The sequence below is a fragment of the Leucopleurus acutus genome, assembly GCF_964270905.1.
Source record: "Leucopleurus acutus genome assembly, chromosome: 8".
Taxonomy (NCBI): Eukaryota; Metazoa; Chordata; class Mammalia; order Artiodactyla; family Delphinidae; genus Leucopleurus; species Leucopleurus acutus.
The window spans coordinates 100,491,798-100,508,752 of record NC_139151.1 but is presented as its reverse complement, the minus strand read 5'-3'; the positions used below and the strand labels follow the sequence as shown (position 1 = coordinate 100,508,752).

At 51.1% G+C, this 16,955-nt stretch overlaps 1 protein-coding gene across 1 annotated transcript; it reads left to right on the top strand.

Moving 5' to 3' along the window:
• Window positions 1–373: 373 nt before the first annotated feature.
• Window positions 374–11,228, top strand: EEF1G (eukaryotic translation elongation factor 1 gamma; the record flags this gene model as incomplete). The annotated part of the gene is given in 11 exon segments (XM_082843764.1): window positions 374–439; window positions 441–515; window positions 1,618–1,776; window positions 2,461–2,524; window positions 2,681–2,823; window positions 3,333–3,476; window positions 5,148–5,277; window positions 5,665–5,869; window positions 9,600–9,772; window positions 9,866–9,990; window positions 10,230–11,228. Coding segments are annotated over 11 exon segments (1,443 nt in total). The 3' UTR covers window positions 10,389–11,228.
• Window positions 11,229–16,955: the final 5,727 nt, after the last annotated feature.

Here is a 16,955-nt window from a genome sequence, read left to right as displayed (position 1 = left end):
ACAAAAGGAACGTGGCACCTCGCCACCTCCTCGCAGTTGCTTCGGCTCCTATGAGTGTCACACAACCACGATGTTCGGGGGTCTGGCAGGACCTCCAACAAATCACCGCGGGCCCCGCGACCCGGAGGGAAACGCCTCTGGGGCCCGGCGCGATGCCGGGCTGGCAGCTCTGCCACGTAGCTGCAGAGGGCCGGCTTTCCAGCTAGTTCTCACAGTCTCCCCACCCTCCGCGCCTTCTACCTCCATGTCGGGACTCGGATTGGGCCCCCCCCTCACCGCGCAGGCGCGAGCTTTTTCCGCGCAGGCCCCAGGCCCCACCTCCTGTTTCCTTTCAGCTGCCGCGGGATACCGAACTGTCGTGCGTAAGCCTTCTATGCCGTCCTCGCTTTCCGGCTGCTGTTTCTCCACGGCTCTCCCCTCCCCCCCACCCCCGCCGTTCTCTCCCTGACGGCTTACTTTGCGGCAGCGCGGAGGGCCCCACCCCCTTTCTCTGCGGAATCACCATGGCGGCTGGGGTAAGTTTGCCGGCTCTGGCAATCCAGGTCACCCTATCCGACGCCATCCTCTGCCGGAGTGGGTCCAGCCGGCGTCAGAGGGTTTCTGGAGCCGAGTGGGGAACTGATCCTGGGTCTAGAGATCGTACTGTTGGAGAGTAGGGCTTCCAGGCCCCGGAGGGGAACTGAGGCTGGGGCTCTGGGAGGCCAAAGAGGTGGAAGGGTCTGGGGTAGAAGAGAAAAGGGATGCCAGATCCTGGCAGTCTGGGACCTGAGAACGGAGTTCGGTTCGTTGCCTTCTCGAGACGTGGGATCCGGGCAGGTTGACAGAACTTTTGCGACCGTTTTGTGGGGCAACAGGAGGGACAGGGGAAGAGGAGGGTCTTTGTGGGCACGTACGGCGGGCCACGGTTAAGGGTCGTCCTGCGGGGAGGTTTGGCAGCGAGAGGAGTCTCCGGACGCTGGAGTCAGACCAGTTGGACCCCGCTGGCTACGTTAATAGAAGGAGAGAAGGAAACCCCTGGGAACCCACTGCGGGACAGGACCGGAGGGATGGTACGCGTGACAAGGAATGAAAGGTTTTTCAGGGAGACCGAGTTGGCTTAGGAAGAGAAGATGCCATTCGGTCTCTTTGTGGCTGTTCGGAGGGGGACTTGGAAATGTCTTGGTTGGTGTGTGTGTCTTGGAAACAAGGGTGATGCTTTTGAAGGGTGAGCGGCTCAGTAGAGTAAGCAGGCGCTCAGTGACCATCAATGAATGAACAAGGGCTCTGGGAAGGGAGGGGTGTGTATTTGTCGGCAGATGGAATCTGAGGGAGCTAGAAGTTGTGCATTTCTTAGAGGTGTATTTGAGGGGAAGAGAACGCTTCCAGAGACGTCCTTACGGAAGGTCACATCTGTCAACAAGCTTTATTTAGCAGTTGGTGTGTAGTTCTGTCCTCGTATTTTGGAGGACTCTGATTACACAAGACTGCAGATACTGAAGAACTAACTTGGTTCACCAAAGGGAGTAAAAGAGTGAGTCGAAACAGATTGGGATTACTCGAGGAAGTTGTTCCCGGGTAACACTTAGGACTGGGACCCTTCTAGTCATTAATGGCTTATTCCCCGCCTTTTCCCCACAGACCCTGTACACATATCCTGAAAACTGGAGGGCCTTCAAGGCCCTCATTGCCGCTCAGTACAGCGGGGCTCAGGTCCGCGTGCTGTCCGCACCACCCCACTTCCATTTTGGCCAAACCAACCGTACCCCCGAGTTTCTCCGTAAATTTCCTGCTGGCAAGGTGAGTAGGGAAGTGGAGAGGGGGCTTTGGTCCTGAGAACCCAAGGAGAACTGAGATTCCATCACTCTGAAGATGACCTCCATCTTTAAAAGGGAGCTTTCCATGTTACTTTTTTTTTTTCACGCTTCAGAGAGTTGAAAACTTTTATTTTGAGACAGTTGTGATTTATTTGTTGTTAAAAATAGTACAGAGCTATTCAGTCATTTCCTGTGAAATTCACAGGCTTCTTTTTATTTGTGGGAGAGAGGATCAGTTTTGACTGATTTCAGTGCAAATAGATCACATGTTTGCTATGAGTAGAATTCTTGCCCCAAGAGGCTTACAGAGATAGATAAATAACCATGCTACATGTAGAAGAGATCAAGTGCAGTGGGGGAGTACTATAATACTTGGGATAATATAGACAGAAATATCAGACTCGGGTTTCTTGCCTTTTGCTTATTTGACTGAGATTATATACAAATATCTAATAGCTAAAATTTGGGGGTCTCTTATGTGAGTTCAGATTGTAGGGGATGGCAAGTTACTCATACAGTTTTGGTTCTTGAGTTTCAGATAGTGTCAAGAGTTTGGTCAGCAAGGGTTCTCAGCCTTATATAAAAAACTTTATTCAAAACGATTGAGTCCCTGGGCATGACTAGTGAGAAACTGCTGTGTATTTACTTATGACTGCTTTGTCCCCAGGTTCCAGCCTTTGAGGGTGACGATGGATTCTGTGTGTTCGAGAGCAATGCCATTGCCTACTATGGTAATCTGCAGTGGCTGGGGAATGGGAAGGTCTGGAGGTGGTGGGGTGCAGGAGAGGGTGAGGGGAGCTGGAGCGGGCAAGAAGAGGAATTTTCAGGGACCTGCACTGGCTTTGACACAGCCCCAAAGTTCTGACCTTTATGTTCCGCCTCTGCAGTGAGCAACGAGGAGCTGCGGGGAAGTACTCCCGAAGCAGCAGCCCAGGTGGTGCAGTGGGTGAGCTTTGCTGATAGCGACATAGTTCCCCCAGCCAGTACCTGGGTGTTCCCCACCTTGGGCATCATGCACCACAGCAAGCAGGTGAGCCTTGGAACTTGGGGAGAAACCAAGAGCAGGGGTGGCGTCAGCTTCTCAGTACCAGGGAGGAAGAAATAAAAAAGATTGAGGAAGGGTGATGCCAAGAATATGTGGATAATAAATACCTAATCTTTGAGCTTTCAGTTGGGAGCGCTGGGCTGTTGATGGTATATGGATTCTTTGTCGGACAGACCCAGTGGAGGTGGGAGGTCTGAGTGGCCAGAGGAGAGGCCTCTGCTCTAGAAAGGTTGTACCAAATGGTAAGGGAGTGGTTAGACCAGATGACCTCTAAGGTTCTTTCTAAAATTCAAAGATATATGCCTACGATCAATGCAGTGGGAAATGAAGCCAGACTGCGCCATGAAGAAATTTAACGTTGAGAGCTTCATTTGTTATACATTTGGAAGGAGCCAGGACTCAGTGGAATAGCTACCTTAGTTCTATTATTGGGGGAGAAGGGCAGGGACAAGGGTTGGTACCCACTGCCAAGTCTGATCATTTTAAATCAATAGGCCACAGAGAATGCAAAGGAGGAGGTGAGGCGAATCCTGGGGCTGCTGGATGCTCACCTGAAGACAAGGACTTTTCTGGTGGGCGAACGTGTGACGCTGGCTGACATCACACTTGTCTGCACCCTGTTGTGGCTTTATAAACAGGTGAAGTTTGTAAAGAATCTGGGTTGACAGAGGGTAGGTGGGGATTAGAAACAGAGTGACAGGCTTGCCAGGTTATCTGTATCCTGCTGATGTGAGGGAGTCTGAGGCAACAGCTAGTCTTTAGGAATTCCAGGATTGAGTACCACTGTTAACGGAAAACTGGGCGCCGCTCCGCGGCATGTGGGATCTTCCTGGACTGGGTCACGAACCCATGTCCCCTGCATCGGCAGGCGGACTCTCAACCACTGCGCCACCAGGGAAGCCCTGGGTTTTTTTTTTTTTTGCTACGTCATGCAGCATGCAGGATCTTAGTTCCCCGACTAGGGATCGAACTCGTGCCCCCTGCAGTGGAAGTGCGGAGTCCTAACCACCCGACCACCAGGGAATTCCCAGTGTCTGCATTCTTTTGTTCCCTTAAGATCATTAATTACAAAGACCTGTTCAAGGACAAGTATTACAGGCAGGTTCAGATCACAAAATGGCTTAGGCCGAAAATGGCTTCTCTTATGTCAAGAAAGTGCCTGGTTCTCTTTTTCCACAGACCCTCTACCCTGTCTTCTCACACCGCAACTGCTTTCCCTCCTGAGAAGTTTGATCCTGTTCTGTTGCCCTTAGTTTCTGTTTGGCAGCTAATACGTTTAGTTCCCGTGTTTCTCAGGTTGCCCGGTTGTGCTTAGTTGTGAAGACAGAGGTACAGGTGATAGCTTCAGCATCAAGATCTTTGGAGGCAGAACTAGGATCAGTTCTTGGCTTCAGTACTTACTGGTTGTTGGGGGGAGGGTGTGTGTGGATTCATTTAGTCCTCTTTTTCCCCCCTGTGGAAGCTATAAAACCAAGGTAGGAATAATCACTGTTGAGGTTATTGGGTTAAAGATGGCATATTGCTGGTTCCTAAACAGCAGCTCTTGGACTGTTGCTGGACCAGAATAGTAATGTGATAACAGCAAAGAAAAAAGCACCTACTACGTGTCAGAGCCTGTGCCAGGGCATAACAAGGACAACCTTAGTGAGTCTTTGCTTGTTGTGTGGGTGAAAGAAATGTAGCCCGGAAGTTGTGGAGTAGGATTTGAACCCAGGTACTGCAGAATCAGCACTGCAGAGCTGACTGCGATGTATCCTTGACAGGATTATTTTCCCTCTGATCTTGGCAAACCGAAAAAATGGTAGATGAATTTTTCATGAAGCTAAGTTTAAGCACCCTGTTATTCTGAAATAAACTTTTTTGCTGTTGACTGTTTACTTTCTGAAGTTTCATGATGCATGTATATATCTCTCACATATCACATAGTTCACATAGAGAGTTTTCATTATTTGCTTGGCAAAGTGAATAGTTCGTAGTTCTCTGTTGGTCCCCAGCCTTTTAAGTTCTATTGACACGTGAAATTATAGGTATGAAATGGCTTTGTAAAAGGAGTAAGGCACAATATAAACATTCCTACCGGGTAGATTCGCAGTGAATAGAGGGTGGGACGAAGCATCCATTAAATTGGATTGGACTGCAGGAGAGAGATGAGGAAGGTAAGTGGGCAGTAGCCCTCCAGGGAAAGCTGGTGTTCTGGGGGCTGAAAGGAAGCTGGAGCTTTGGTGTGGAAAGAAACAAGGGGTTCTGACTGGAAACTCGTCAGGATTTTTCCCTCCGCTGAGTTTATGTCCACTCTTGCATCCTGGCAGGTTCTGGAGCCTTCTTTCCGCCAGGCCTTCCCTAATACAAACCGCTGGTTCCTCACCTGCATTAACCAGCCCCAGTTCCGGGCGGTCTTGGGGGAGGTGAAACTCTGTGAGAAAATGGCCCAATTTGATGGTAAGTCTGAGGAGGTAGGGGAGCGTGCCGGCAGGGTCAGGGGACTGGTTTGCTCAGTCTTAACCCGTTGACTTCCTGTCTAGCTTTTGGGTTATGTGGACCCACAGAACGTAGGGCATCGCATGTAGCAGCTAGTATTTTGTGATACTTGTCTTCTGCACACACATGCTCCCGCTCATTTGTGTTAATGTGTAGAATCATGATGCACGTGTATGTGTTGCTGAGGGTTGCATTCTTGCTCAGGATGTACTGTGAGGTGGTGGCAGTGTAGCGTCAGATCCCTTAGCTCCCGCCCAGCAGGTATCCTCCGTTACTTTGCTTGTGCCTGGCTTGGGAGGGTTGTGGAAAGAGACCAGATGTTGACTTTTCTCCTTCCCTTTGCACCAGCTAAAAAGTTTGCAGAGAGCCAGCCTAAAAAGGACACCCCACGGAAAGAGAAAGCTTCTCGAGAAGAGAAGCAGAAGCCCCAGGCCGAGCGGAAAGAGGAGAAGAAGGCAGCTGCCCCTGCTCCCGAGGAGGAGCTGGATGAATGTGAGCAGGCGCTGGCTGCTGAGCCGAAGGCCAAGGATCCCTTTGCTCACCTGCCCAAGAGGTACGGATGGTGGAGGGTAGGGGGCATGGGGTCCAGGAGGGCCTGTGCTCACCTCTGTGCATCCCCCTCATACTGCTAGGGCCTAGGATTTTAGGCTGTCCATACAAAATTGAAAGATGTATTTTAGTTGCAAATAAAGCAGCTTCCAGACTTTACCGTCAAGAGTTGGGTGACTTTTGAAAGTAGCAAACAAGTTCCTAATGCATCTGGTATTTGAGGATATCAGAACTCCCTTTCTAGCAAAGAAAGCACATGGGTGTGGAGGTGAATTGATTGGTCTTGCGTGCGCACGTTAGGATTTGAGATTGAGAACGCTCGGAACTAATGCACTGAGGGGCGCAGGAAGGAAGAAAATGCAGAGAGCCTCCGTCTGCTCTGCTCTGCTGCTTTGCTGAGGCGGCGGACACCATGTCAGTGTCCTCTGATTGTCTTTTTGCTATTCTGATGCATCAGCCTATATAAAAATTGCTCACTTTAAGAGAAAGGATGATGACCATGGCTACGTAGTGTCTGTCTGGTTTATTGTTTCCCAGCGTGGGGGAGTTAAACCCCACAAGGAGAAGGAAGTATATGGGGTGGTCATCTGTGTCCTCTTCTCAGTCACCATAGGGGTTCCTGGAAGAAAGAATGCAGTAAAGGGGGGATTTTTAGTGTGAAAAAAGTGGGACAGCCAGTACTTGCCCAGTTGTTCACCATCAAATCTTTCTTCAGTCACTGCTCCGGGCCATCTTATTAGAATTTCAAGCAATATGAGAAATGTCTTTTCCATGGTCACGTCACTTAGTTCGCTTTTCTGTTTTTCTTGCCCATTTTACCTTTCCTAAAGCCATCTATCCTTTCACTAGTTGGTTTGTTGGGGTGCAACAGTGTTTGACCTCCCCATTTTGTAGTGGTTTGTATTTGGGATGAAGGAGCACGCACTGGTGGTAGGCATAAGAAGAAGTATGTGGAGTTGTAAGCGACCTAGTACTGGATGGTTGCCATTAGGAACCGCTGCTTCCCCATTTGGGGAGCAGCTTGGGGTGTAGCTGAGAGCTCTTACTCCCAGGCACTTCATACAAGAAGGCTCCTAACGCAGCTGCTTTTTAAGGATATAGTCCTTTCTGAATCTAGCACAGGGGCAGGTCAGGAGTGAGCAGCGTTTTTGGTATCTGTAAGTAAGCTATGATAACCAACCCAAATTATGTACACCCTTGTAACATAGGTACTGCTAATAGCTAGAGATATTCATGTATATTGGGTCTGTACACTGGGCAGAAAATAAATCAGGCAGTAAACTTAAAATCTTTAATAAACTTAGCATTTTTTTTAAAAATAATTTTTTAAATTTTTTGGCCGCGTTGGGTCTTCGTTGCTGCACACGGGCTTTCTCTAGTTGCAGCAAGCGGGAGCCACTCTTGTTGCAGTGCGCGGGCTTCTCATTGCGGTGGTGGCTTCTCTTGTTGCGGAGCACAGGCTCTAGGCGCGTGGGTTTCAGTAGTTGTGGCACGCAGGCTCAGTAGTTGTGACTCACGGGCTTAGTTGCTCCGCGGCATGTGGTATCTTCCTGGACCAGGGCTTGAACCCGTGACCCCTGCATTGGCAGGTGGATTCTTTTTTTTTTTAACAGTTTTATTGAAGTATAATTTCCATTATGAAGTATAATTTCCATTACGAAGTATAATTTTCCATATAAAATTCAGTCGTTAAGGCTTCCCTGGTGGCGCAGTGGTTGAGAGTCCGCCTGCCGATGCAGGGGACACGAGTTCGTGCCCCGGCCGGGAAGATCCCGCATGCCGCGGAGCAGCTGGGCCCATGAGCCATGGCCGCTGAGCCTGTGCGTCCGGAGCCTGTGCTCCGCAACAGGAGAGGCCACAACAGAGGCCCGCGTACCGCAAAGGAAATAAAATAAAATAAAATAAAATTCCGTCATTATAAGTATATAGGTCAGTGCCTTTAACTAAATTTATAGATCTGTGTAACCACAAAAATTAAATTTTAAAACATTTCCAACACTACAAAAGTTCACTGGCAGGCGGATTTTTAACCACTGTGCCACCAGGGAAGCCCCAGCACTTTTTTTGTTTTCTTTTGTATCATTTGGGAGTGCTTATTAGTACTTATTCGTTACATTACCATGGTGTACTCCTGGGCTGCCAAGATGATTTTCCCCAGGATTCTTAATGACTCAAAAGTGATGTCTTCAAAGACAAGACTCATTTGTCCAGAGTTAATTTTAGTCCTTTTAAGACCTTCCAGCTACCCTAAGCCTGTGGTCATTTGTTTGGTTTTTTTAAAATTTTATTTATTTTTTTATACAGCAGGTTCTTATTAGTTATCCATTTTATACATATATCAATCCCAGTCTTCCAACTGTGGTCAGTTTGGGGAGAAAAGTGGACACATGGTCATAAATAATAAAGTTCAAACAGCTCAGGAGAGAGTGAAGAAACACTCCCCAGCCCTAATTTTTTTTTTTTTTTTTTTTTTTTTTACTGAATTTGTTACAATATTGCTTCTGTTTTATGTTTTGGTTTTTTGGCCCTGAGGTATGTGGGATCTTAGCTCCCCAACCAGGGATCGAACCCACACCCCCTGCATTGGAAGGTGAGGTCTTAACCACTGGACCACCAGGGAAGTCCCCCCCAACCCTACTTTTTGGGTGGTTGAGGAAGTAAAGCACCTCAGATGAGGTCTCTGATGTGCATTTGGGAAGGAACCTGGGACCTCGGGTTAAAGGACAGATTCTCTGCTTTGCTACATTGCAGCAGTGAGCAATTCACACCACTTAACCTTACTGGTAAAGGGAGGGATGGTAACATTCTCTGACTCTAGGGTTTGTTGACATTAATTATATACTAATGAATAATTGAACCAATTAAACATTCAGTATAAGGGGGTTTAATAGATTTATGGCACATTCATGCAGAAGATTATTTAGCCATTAAAACATCTGCAAAACATTCTTGAGAGCCAGGCAGTATTAAGTAAGCAAATTGTGTAAGGCACAGAATTACATGCATCATCTTTGGAAAATTGCTAGTGGGAAATACATTAAAATATTAGTTATCTTGTTTGCTGGCATAGTGAGTGATTTTCTTCAGTCAGTATGTGTTTTTATAATTGGAAGGAAAGAAAAAAAAACAGAAGCCCTACCATGGGGGAAGGAAGCCCTACCTCTTCTGAAGCTGGCATCCTTGGCTCGGTGTGCCAGATTGCTTCAAAGATACCTGAACTTGTTTCTGAGCAGAGTAACTAAAGGACACGGGTGTAGGCCCTTTGCAAACATTCACTTACATTGCCGTCATATTATAGTGTGTGTAACCTGAAGAGGCCTGTGTGATGGGGAGGGGTGGGGGCAGCGACTTGGGTGAGTCAGGAACTGAGGGTGACTCTTGGATAAGAGCCCGGGGAGGGGCCGGCCAGGGGAAAAAAAAAAAGAGTCCTCGCTGTGAGTCTCCACCAGGGGGCAGCAGCTCGCCGTGTCTTTCTTCGGGCAGATCCTGGGCCCCACCCTCCACGTGCCAAGCATATTTAGGCTGGGGGTGGGGGGATACGGGAATGCCCTGGGCGCCTTTCATACCCCCCAGCTCTCCTCCCTTGGAAGTTGATACACGTCTGCCAATCCAGTGACCCTGCCTTTAAAGCAGTATATTTGAGTGGAAATGCCCTTAGTTTCTCTTAGCATGGCAACGTTGCCGCAGTAGGACCTTCTCCACCTTGATCTCCTTGCTTTCTTTCCTTCATTTAGTACCTTTGTGTTGGATGAATTTAAGCGCAAGTACTCCAACGAGGACACACTCTCCGTGGCGCTGCCGTACTTTTGGGAGCACTTTGATAAAGACGGCTGGTCCCTGTGGTACTCTGAGTACCGCTTCCCTGAAGAGCTCACCCAGACCTTCATGAGCTGCAACCTCATCACTGGTGAGCAGAGGGTAGCTCTGGGAAGAGGAAGGGAGGAGACAAGGTAGTGGGTGACATGATTTCAAAGGCTGAATGTTCTTCCTTGCCCTTCAGGAATGTTCCAGCGATTGGACAAACTGAGGAAGAATGCCTTTGCCAGTGTCATTCTGTTTGGAACCAACAATAGCAGCTCCATTTCCGGAGTCTGGGTCTTCCGAGGCCAGGAGCTTGCCTTTCCGGTGAGGAAGGTGCAGGGGAGGGGTCTTGTCTCTTTAGGGCGGGGCGAGGGTTTGGGAAGTGCACTCGTATTCCTGAGCCGGTGGGCATTCCGGAGAGTTCAAGGAATGTGTCCACGAAGGAGCTGTCATGTTCGCAGGAGTCCTGGGGTCTGATGACGGGTGTCTGAGCTGGAAATAGCAGGTGTGGGGCAGCGGCCAATAGCCTGACCACATGCTTCTACCTGGCTTTTCCTCCCCAGCTGAGTCCAGATTGGCAGGTGGACTATGAGTCATACACATGGCGGAAACTGGATCCCAGCAGCGAGGAGACCCAGACACTGGTTCGAGAATACTTTTCCTGGGATGGGGCCTTCCAGCATGTGGGCAAAGCCTTCAATCAGGGCAAGATCTTCAAGTGAACATCTCCTGCCATCGCCTAGCTGCCTGCACCTGCCCTTCAGGGAGAATGGGGGTCATTAAAGGAAACTGAACATCGAACCCTCTCCTGCCCTGCCTCCTTTGTGGGTGATGGCTTCTTCAAAGGGGAGTAGATATGTTGAAGCAGGGTGTTGTGTATACCTGCAGGACCTCCCTGTGTAGGAGAGAAGTCAGAACAGCAAAAAGAGAGGCCTCTCCTCAGTTTTGATTTTTTTTTTTTTTTTTTAATTGCCTTGCCTCTCCTGTGATGACCATCTTCTAGCCTAGCTGGGAGAGATTGGATGTAGTTAGGAGGTGGTGACACGGGGCTTTTGCAACTACCTAACTCCAGACCTTCCCGCGTGAAGGGGGAGAATACCTGCCGATGGGGTGAGAGCACAGCATGCAGAGCGACTTAACACTACTTCCCGCAACTGCCCTGTGAGGTGGGGCAGCAGCCGTATCCCAAGAGTCAATAGTTTCAACACTTCAGACAAACAGCGAGAAGAGACTCCTTGGAACAGATACTGGCCTGTGGCCCCTGACCTGGCTGCGGATCATCTCTGGGGTATCCCTACTTTCTAACAAGGAAGTGGGGTTCAGAGATTTAAGCAACTTGCCTGTGATCACACATCTTAGGTGGTGGAGACAGGGTTTTGAACCCAGTGGGTGTCCCTGGAGCCTGTACCCTAAAAACGCCCTAGCGCTTCCTGCAATGTAGAGCAGTCATAAATGTCTTTTAACAACCCTGCTCAGACCAGTGGTTGCTATTTTTTCTCCTTTGAGCTTAATTTTTTGTCACACCCTTTTCAGGGATAACTTGCCCCTACTCTGATTGTCTTTTCTGTGTCTTCTGAAGAGCATTAAGGATCTCTCTGTAAATTTAACAGCTCAGGTGAAGTTGGAAACCTGGTTTGATTCACATTTTGAGGCTTTGGTCTCCAGGTTGTGGTTTTCTGAGTGGTTATTTTTTCCCATCCCTTAAGTCCAAGCACAAAGCAAGGGCAGGGGGTCTTGGCTTGGGAGGGGAAGAAGGTAATTAACCTTTCCCAGTACAGGTGGGGGCTGCTAGCTTTTGAGGGAGTAGGACTGTAATCTCGCTGGTGCCTTAACTGCAGTTGGGGTTCTGTGAACAAGTGCGCAGGGGAGAGTGGCGGTTTGGAATCCAGTTGGGTGAGGATGGGTTGATTCTTGCGCAGAATTTGCACCTTGGTAGTTGTGAGTTGGTTCCAGACTTGCCACCTGTCTTGCTTCTGAGCATTCTGGGCTCCTGGAGGATAGGAGCTAGAAGTGCTAGGTGCTGGCCAGGGTGTGCCCTGAGCTGGTTGCCTGCGCCTCACAGAACCAGTCAGACTCCCCTTCCGGGTTCCATTTCCCTCCACACCCTCTGCTCCTTGGCTTGTGTAATTTCCACGACCTTCCTGGTATCCTTAATCTTCCCAGGACCTGAAGATGGAGGCAGGAGATTGAGCTGTGCAAGGAGGTTTGCAGGGTTAGGCCCGAGAGGCCCGGGGAAAAGGGGGCGGCTTGGGCAGCGGCGGGCCTGGCAGCCCACGTGCATGGGGGGCGGTTCTGGCCTGTGGGGGGGGCTGGACCGCCTCCTAGCCTCCCTCAGACTGCAGGCAGAGTGACTCATCCACACGTCCTTCTTCTTGTGCCTGTAGCTCTGGCGGTTGGTGCCGAGGAGTGTGGCCAGGTTGGTTGAGGCCAGGCCTGCGCTTGGGGGAGGGCCAGGACCCACAAGCAGGAGGTGGGGTGGGAGGCCCAGAGGAGAGGGGGTTGTGTGGCCTCAGGAAGGTTTGCTGTTGGCCTCCAAAGGGTGGTGGTGGGGGCTCTACCCTGCCGGGGTGGGCAGGAAAGAGATTAATATCAGGAGATTCTAGGGCAGATGTGGGGCGGGGAAAGGGGGAGTACAGCTGTAGTTAGGTCGGTCCCCGCCCTGCCCCGGGGAGCCCTGAGTCACCACCGCACCGCCTGAGGACTCGGGATCTCTCCAGGATCCCACCGGGTGCCCGCCCCGCCCTCCGTGCTGCGCTAGAGCCCCGCCCCCCGCTCCTCCCAGTGCGGGGTGGGGGCGCTCGGCCCCGCCCGGCTCGCTAGCCACAGCCAGTGAGCCTGCGCCGTGGGGACGTCTCCCGTGGTGGGGTCGTTTTCCAGACGTGCCGGGGAGGCTCACCGTGCAGCTGGCGTCCCCGCGCCCACGGTGCTGCTCAGGCCGGCAGGGGCTGGGGTCGCGGGGCGGAAAGGGAAGGGGCCGCTGCGAGTGGGTGGAGAGCTGAGGACAGGGCAGGATCTTGGAGAAATGGGATAGGATGGGGGGAGGAGGAGGAGATTTCACCCACTTACGGAGCCAAATCTCAGAGCCTCCAGAAAGGGAGGGTGAGAAACTGGAGAGGGGGCCGGGGCTCAGACGTGCGTTTGACTGCAGATACAATCTACAGTGGCTGGAGTGTGAATGGGAGGCTGAGACTTGGTTTAGCTCGTAGATAAACCAGTTATAAACTGGTTATAAGCGGCTGTTTATTTTAGCTTTGTTGGCGTTTCTGCTTAAGTCACTTATTAAAAAGTCAAAAGCCTTTAAAGTTCTTCCAAGAAACACCTAGGTTGTCTTTTCTTCATGTCCTGGTTGGAGCTGGACATCTGCTGCTCACACTGGGTCAGTCCCATCCATCCCACCAGCTGCCCACATGCCCCAAATGTGCCACTTCCCCTTTTGAAGGGTGGGGGAAGGGTCTAGAATGTTGAAGGGAGAGGAGTGAAGCGCTTTGAAGACTCCACCCAGTCATTTCTGAAATTAATACCGTGATTTTCATGGCAACCTTTCATGGCATGTCCTCAGAACCCGAACTTTCCCTCCACACATCAGGTGGGTGTTCCTGGGTGACTGTGGCTTACCTGGCTCACCCCATCAGTGGTACCTGCAGGACACTGTAACTTCCCCAACTTGCTTTGGTCCTCTATGTTTTTTGGTTTTTAGGTTTTTAAAATAAATTTATTTTTGGCTGCATTGGGTCTTCGCTGCTGTGCACAGGCTTACTCTAGTTGCGGCAAGGGGGCTACTCTTTGTTGCGGTGCGCGTGCCTCTCATTGCAGTGGCTTCTCTTGTTGCGAAGCACGGGCTCTAGGTGCGTGGGCTTCAGTAGCTGTGGCGAATGGGCTCAGTAGTTGTGGCTCGTGGGCTCTAGAGCGCAGGCTCAGGAGCTGTGGCGCACGGGCTTCGTTCCTCCGCGGCATGTGGGATCTTCCCGGACCAGGGCTGGAACCCGTGTCCCCTGCATTGGCAGGCGGATTCTTAACCACTGTACCAGCAGGGAAGTCCCCTCTCTGTATGTTTGAATGTAATTCTGGGGCACCCACCTTATTTATTCTTCCCCTAATGCTATGGAGCTAAAATATTGGTGCTCCAGAAAGGTTAAGAGAAACTATGCCACCTGCTCTTGTCTGTTTGCTCTAATCAGGCTGGCATGGCTCCCAGAGAAGGCTGTTGTTTTACTCCAGTGGAATGACTGGGGTGTCCCAGTGCCTCAGCACGCAAGGGGTGGGTGGAGTGGGGGTAATGGCGGTTGCTGGGGAGTAGCTCTGTATTCATTTGAATCTCTTGTAAGAGAGAGAATGCCTTGGGCAGGTGGGGCTGGTTCAGTGGCAAAGGTATCCTTGGTGACCCTGGATCTCTACATGTTCCTGGATTTTTTTCATTCTTGTAGCCCTCTCCCCTCATGTGGCCGCCCCCTTTTGTTTTGCTGATTTCCTCAGGATTCCAAAGGGAGCCTGTTGACCTTACTTTGTTTTACACGATGGGCAGCAGGCCTTGCGCTGAGCGGGAGCTGGATGGTCATTAAGGGTTTGGGGCTATTTCTGATCAGATCTCCCATGGAATGTGCCTCCCTCTACTTCCAGCTGCCCCCTCCCCTCCGCAGCAGGAACAGCTGTCATGTGAGGGCCTCTCCCGCTGGCTCAGCCCTTTTGCAATCGTTTGGCTGGCTCTGCCTGGATGGGGGTGGATAGTGAGGATGGGCAGAGCCAAGGGGTAAACGAGGGGACACGGCAGGGCAGGGGAGCCATTGGAGGGTAGGGAGGGCTACGGAGTTGAGGGCAGAGGGGTTGCCAAGGCCAGGCAGGAGGAGTGGAAGCTAGACCAGGGAGGTTAGGGTGCTCATCGAAAGACGTGGGGCCCACACTGGGATCGGAAGCTTTCTAGGTGTAAGGGAGAGTTGGTTATAGCGGGACCCTGGCCAGTCATTCTCCAGGGAGATCTGCATTTCCCCTGATTCACAGGAGAGCCACGGGGTGCTTTCCTGCCCATTGGCCTGTATTCAGGACCTGAGTCACCGAGTTGCCTAGAGTGTTGGCTGTCCTATAGTGGCGGTTCCTGTGCGGTTCCTGTGCCTGTACCCCATCCACTCCTACTGTTAGGACAGGGGTTAGCAAACACGCCCCTTTTATCCCGCTGTCTTCAATAGCAACTTTCCATCTCTTTGACTCAGTCTTACAGAATGTACCTCGGGGAGACCACAGCAAGTAGTCCCTTTCTTTTACCCAAGAGAAAACTAGAGCCCAGAGAGGGGAAGTGACTCATCAAGGGTGCATGCTTCTCTTTCCACAGTTCTTGCAGCCGCTCACCGAGTCGCTTTTGCTCCTAAGAAGAGGAGGAGGACGCATCCCTCAAAAGCTATGGACAGGGGCTTCCCTGGTGGCGCAGTGGTTAAGAATCTGCCTGCCAGTGCAGGGGACACGGGTTCGATCCCTGGTCTGGGAAGATCCCACATGTCACAAGCGACTAAGCCGGTGCGCCACAACTCCTGAGCCTGCGCTCTAGAGCCCATGAGCCACAACTACTGAGCCCATGAGCCACAACTACTGAAGCCTGTGCTCCTAGAGCCCATGTTCCACAACAAGAGAAGCCCACACACCGCACCAGAGTAGCTCCCGCTCGCCGCAACTATAGAAAGCCCGCGGGCAGCAACAAAGACCCAATGCAGCCAAAAAGTAAATACAATTTTAAAAATTAAAAAAGAAAAAAAGCTGTGGACAAAGTACAGTAGTTTTGGAAGCGAGGAGAGGGTTGTATCTAAGGCTGCCAGCAGCTCGAGTAGGCAGCCCTGACCCGGGAAAGGATTATGGAAGTGGAGCAGGTCCTGGGGCAGGGGCAGGCCCAGCAATCCAAGTCCCGGGGCGGGCAGAGGGCACAGGGTGTAGCAGAGGCGGGACTTCGAGTGACAGGAACCTCAACTATGTGGTGACTCAGGCTCTGGGCAGCCTAGGCCCTTCCTTCCCTGCTCAGCCTGCTTCTCCTTAAACTGGACTTGAGAAGTATGGGCACAGGAGGGAGAGAAACCCTGGGCTGGTCTTCCCTTCCCTGGGGAACTGAGGGAAAAGCAGAGGAATTTGGAAAGGATGGCAGAAAGGCAGATCCCAAAAAAGGAGAGAGGAGGCTGGTGTTCCCCTCTCCCAGCCCCTCCCTCCCTGCTGCCCGCTCCCTGCTGCGGAGGGGAGCTGCCTGGGGCGTTGGCTGCTCTGTCCATTCCAGCTCCCTCCCTCGGCTCCTGTTTACAAGTCCATCCGCCCAGTCCCTGGCTCAGCTCTGGGCTCTTTTTTTCTCTCTCTCCCTCCCTCCCTGTACAGCCTCATTCAGTCCTGTTTTGCCACTTCTTTTCCTTAATCTTGGGTCTCCATTTCCCATTGTCTTTTTGCTCCCCCAGCATCCCGGCACCCACAGCTCAGGTGCCTCTCGGCCATCTCTCTCTGCCGCTGGGGATCCAGCTGTCTTGATGTGGCCGCCTGCCCCACTCTCCCTGCTCACATCTGTTCCCCGTCTCTTGCCTAGACAGCCTTTCTTTGCCTTCTTACATCCCAGAGTCTCTACTCAGGGCCCTGTGTCTCATCTCTTGTTCTCTAATCAGCTTTAACTTGGGTTCTGCTTGGGCCTGAAGATTTCAGTTAGGACTGAGTATAATGGGAGGGTTTCCGGTATCCTAGCTGTCTGATCTGCGTAATTCAGGAACTCCTTATTTGAAGCCTGAGGTTTAACACAGGCTGGGATTTGAATTGAGCTGGAGAAGGATGGTTTGACTTGGCTTCCTATTTTGGGTTTGGGTTAGGAGTTTGGGGTTTGAGAATTGCTTAGAAAATGATGTTTGGGTCCCAGAATCGCCCAATAATTTTGCTGTTCCACTAGGGAAGATGATAGATTAGAATCAATGACAGTGAATGGAGAAGGACCTGGTGCTTGGCAGGGATGCTCATCTCTGGGCTGGTGTGGGTATGGGGTAGAGGTGGGGTCTGGGAGATCCCAGATGGCTCGAAGAAGGGGTAACAGTAATTTCTGTGCTTCTAAGGCTGACATGCCAAAGGGCCCTCATCCGGGGAAAAAGTCTGCTTTCAAAGAGACTGCAAGCAGACTGCACACTTCGCTTCCTTTCTGGGATCAGAGTTTAAAAGCCATGATGACTCTTTGAGCAGTTGGCTTCTTTTCTTCCTCCTAACACACTGATTTCAGAGAAGGGGACTGTGGAGAGAAGGGAGGGGAAGGGGAATCCCCTGGCATGGGGCCTGCCCACGGAGCTCCCCTT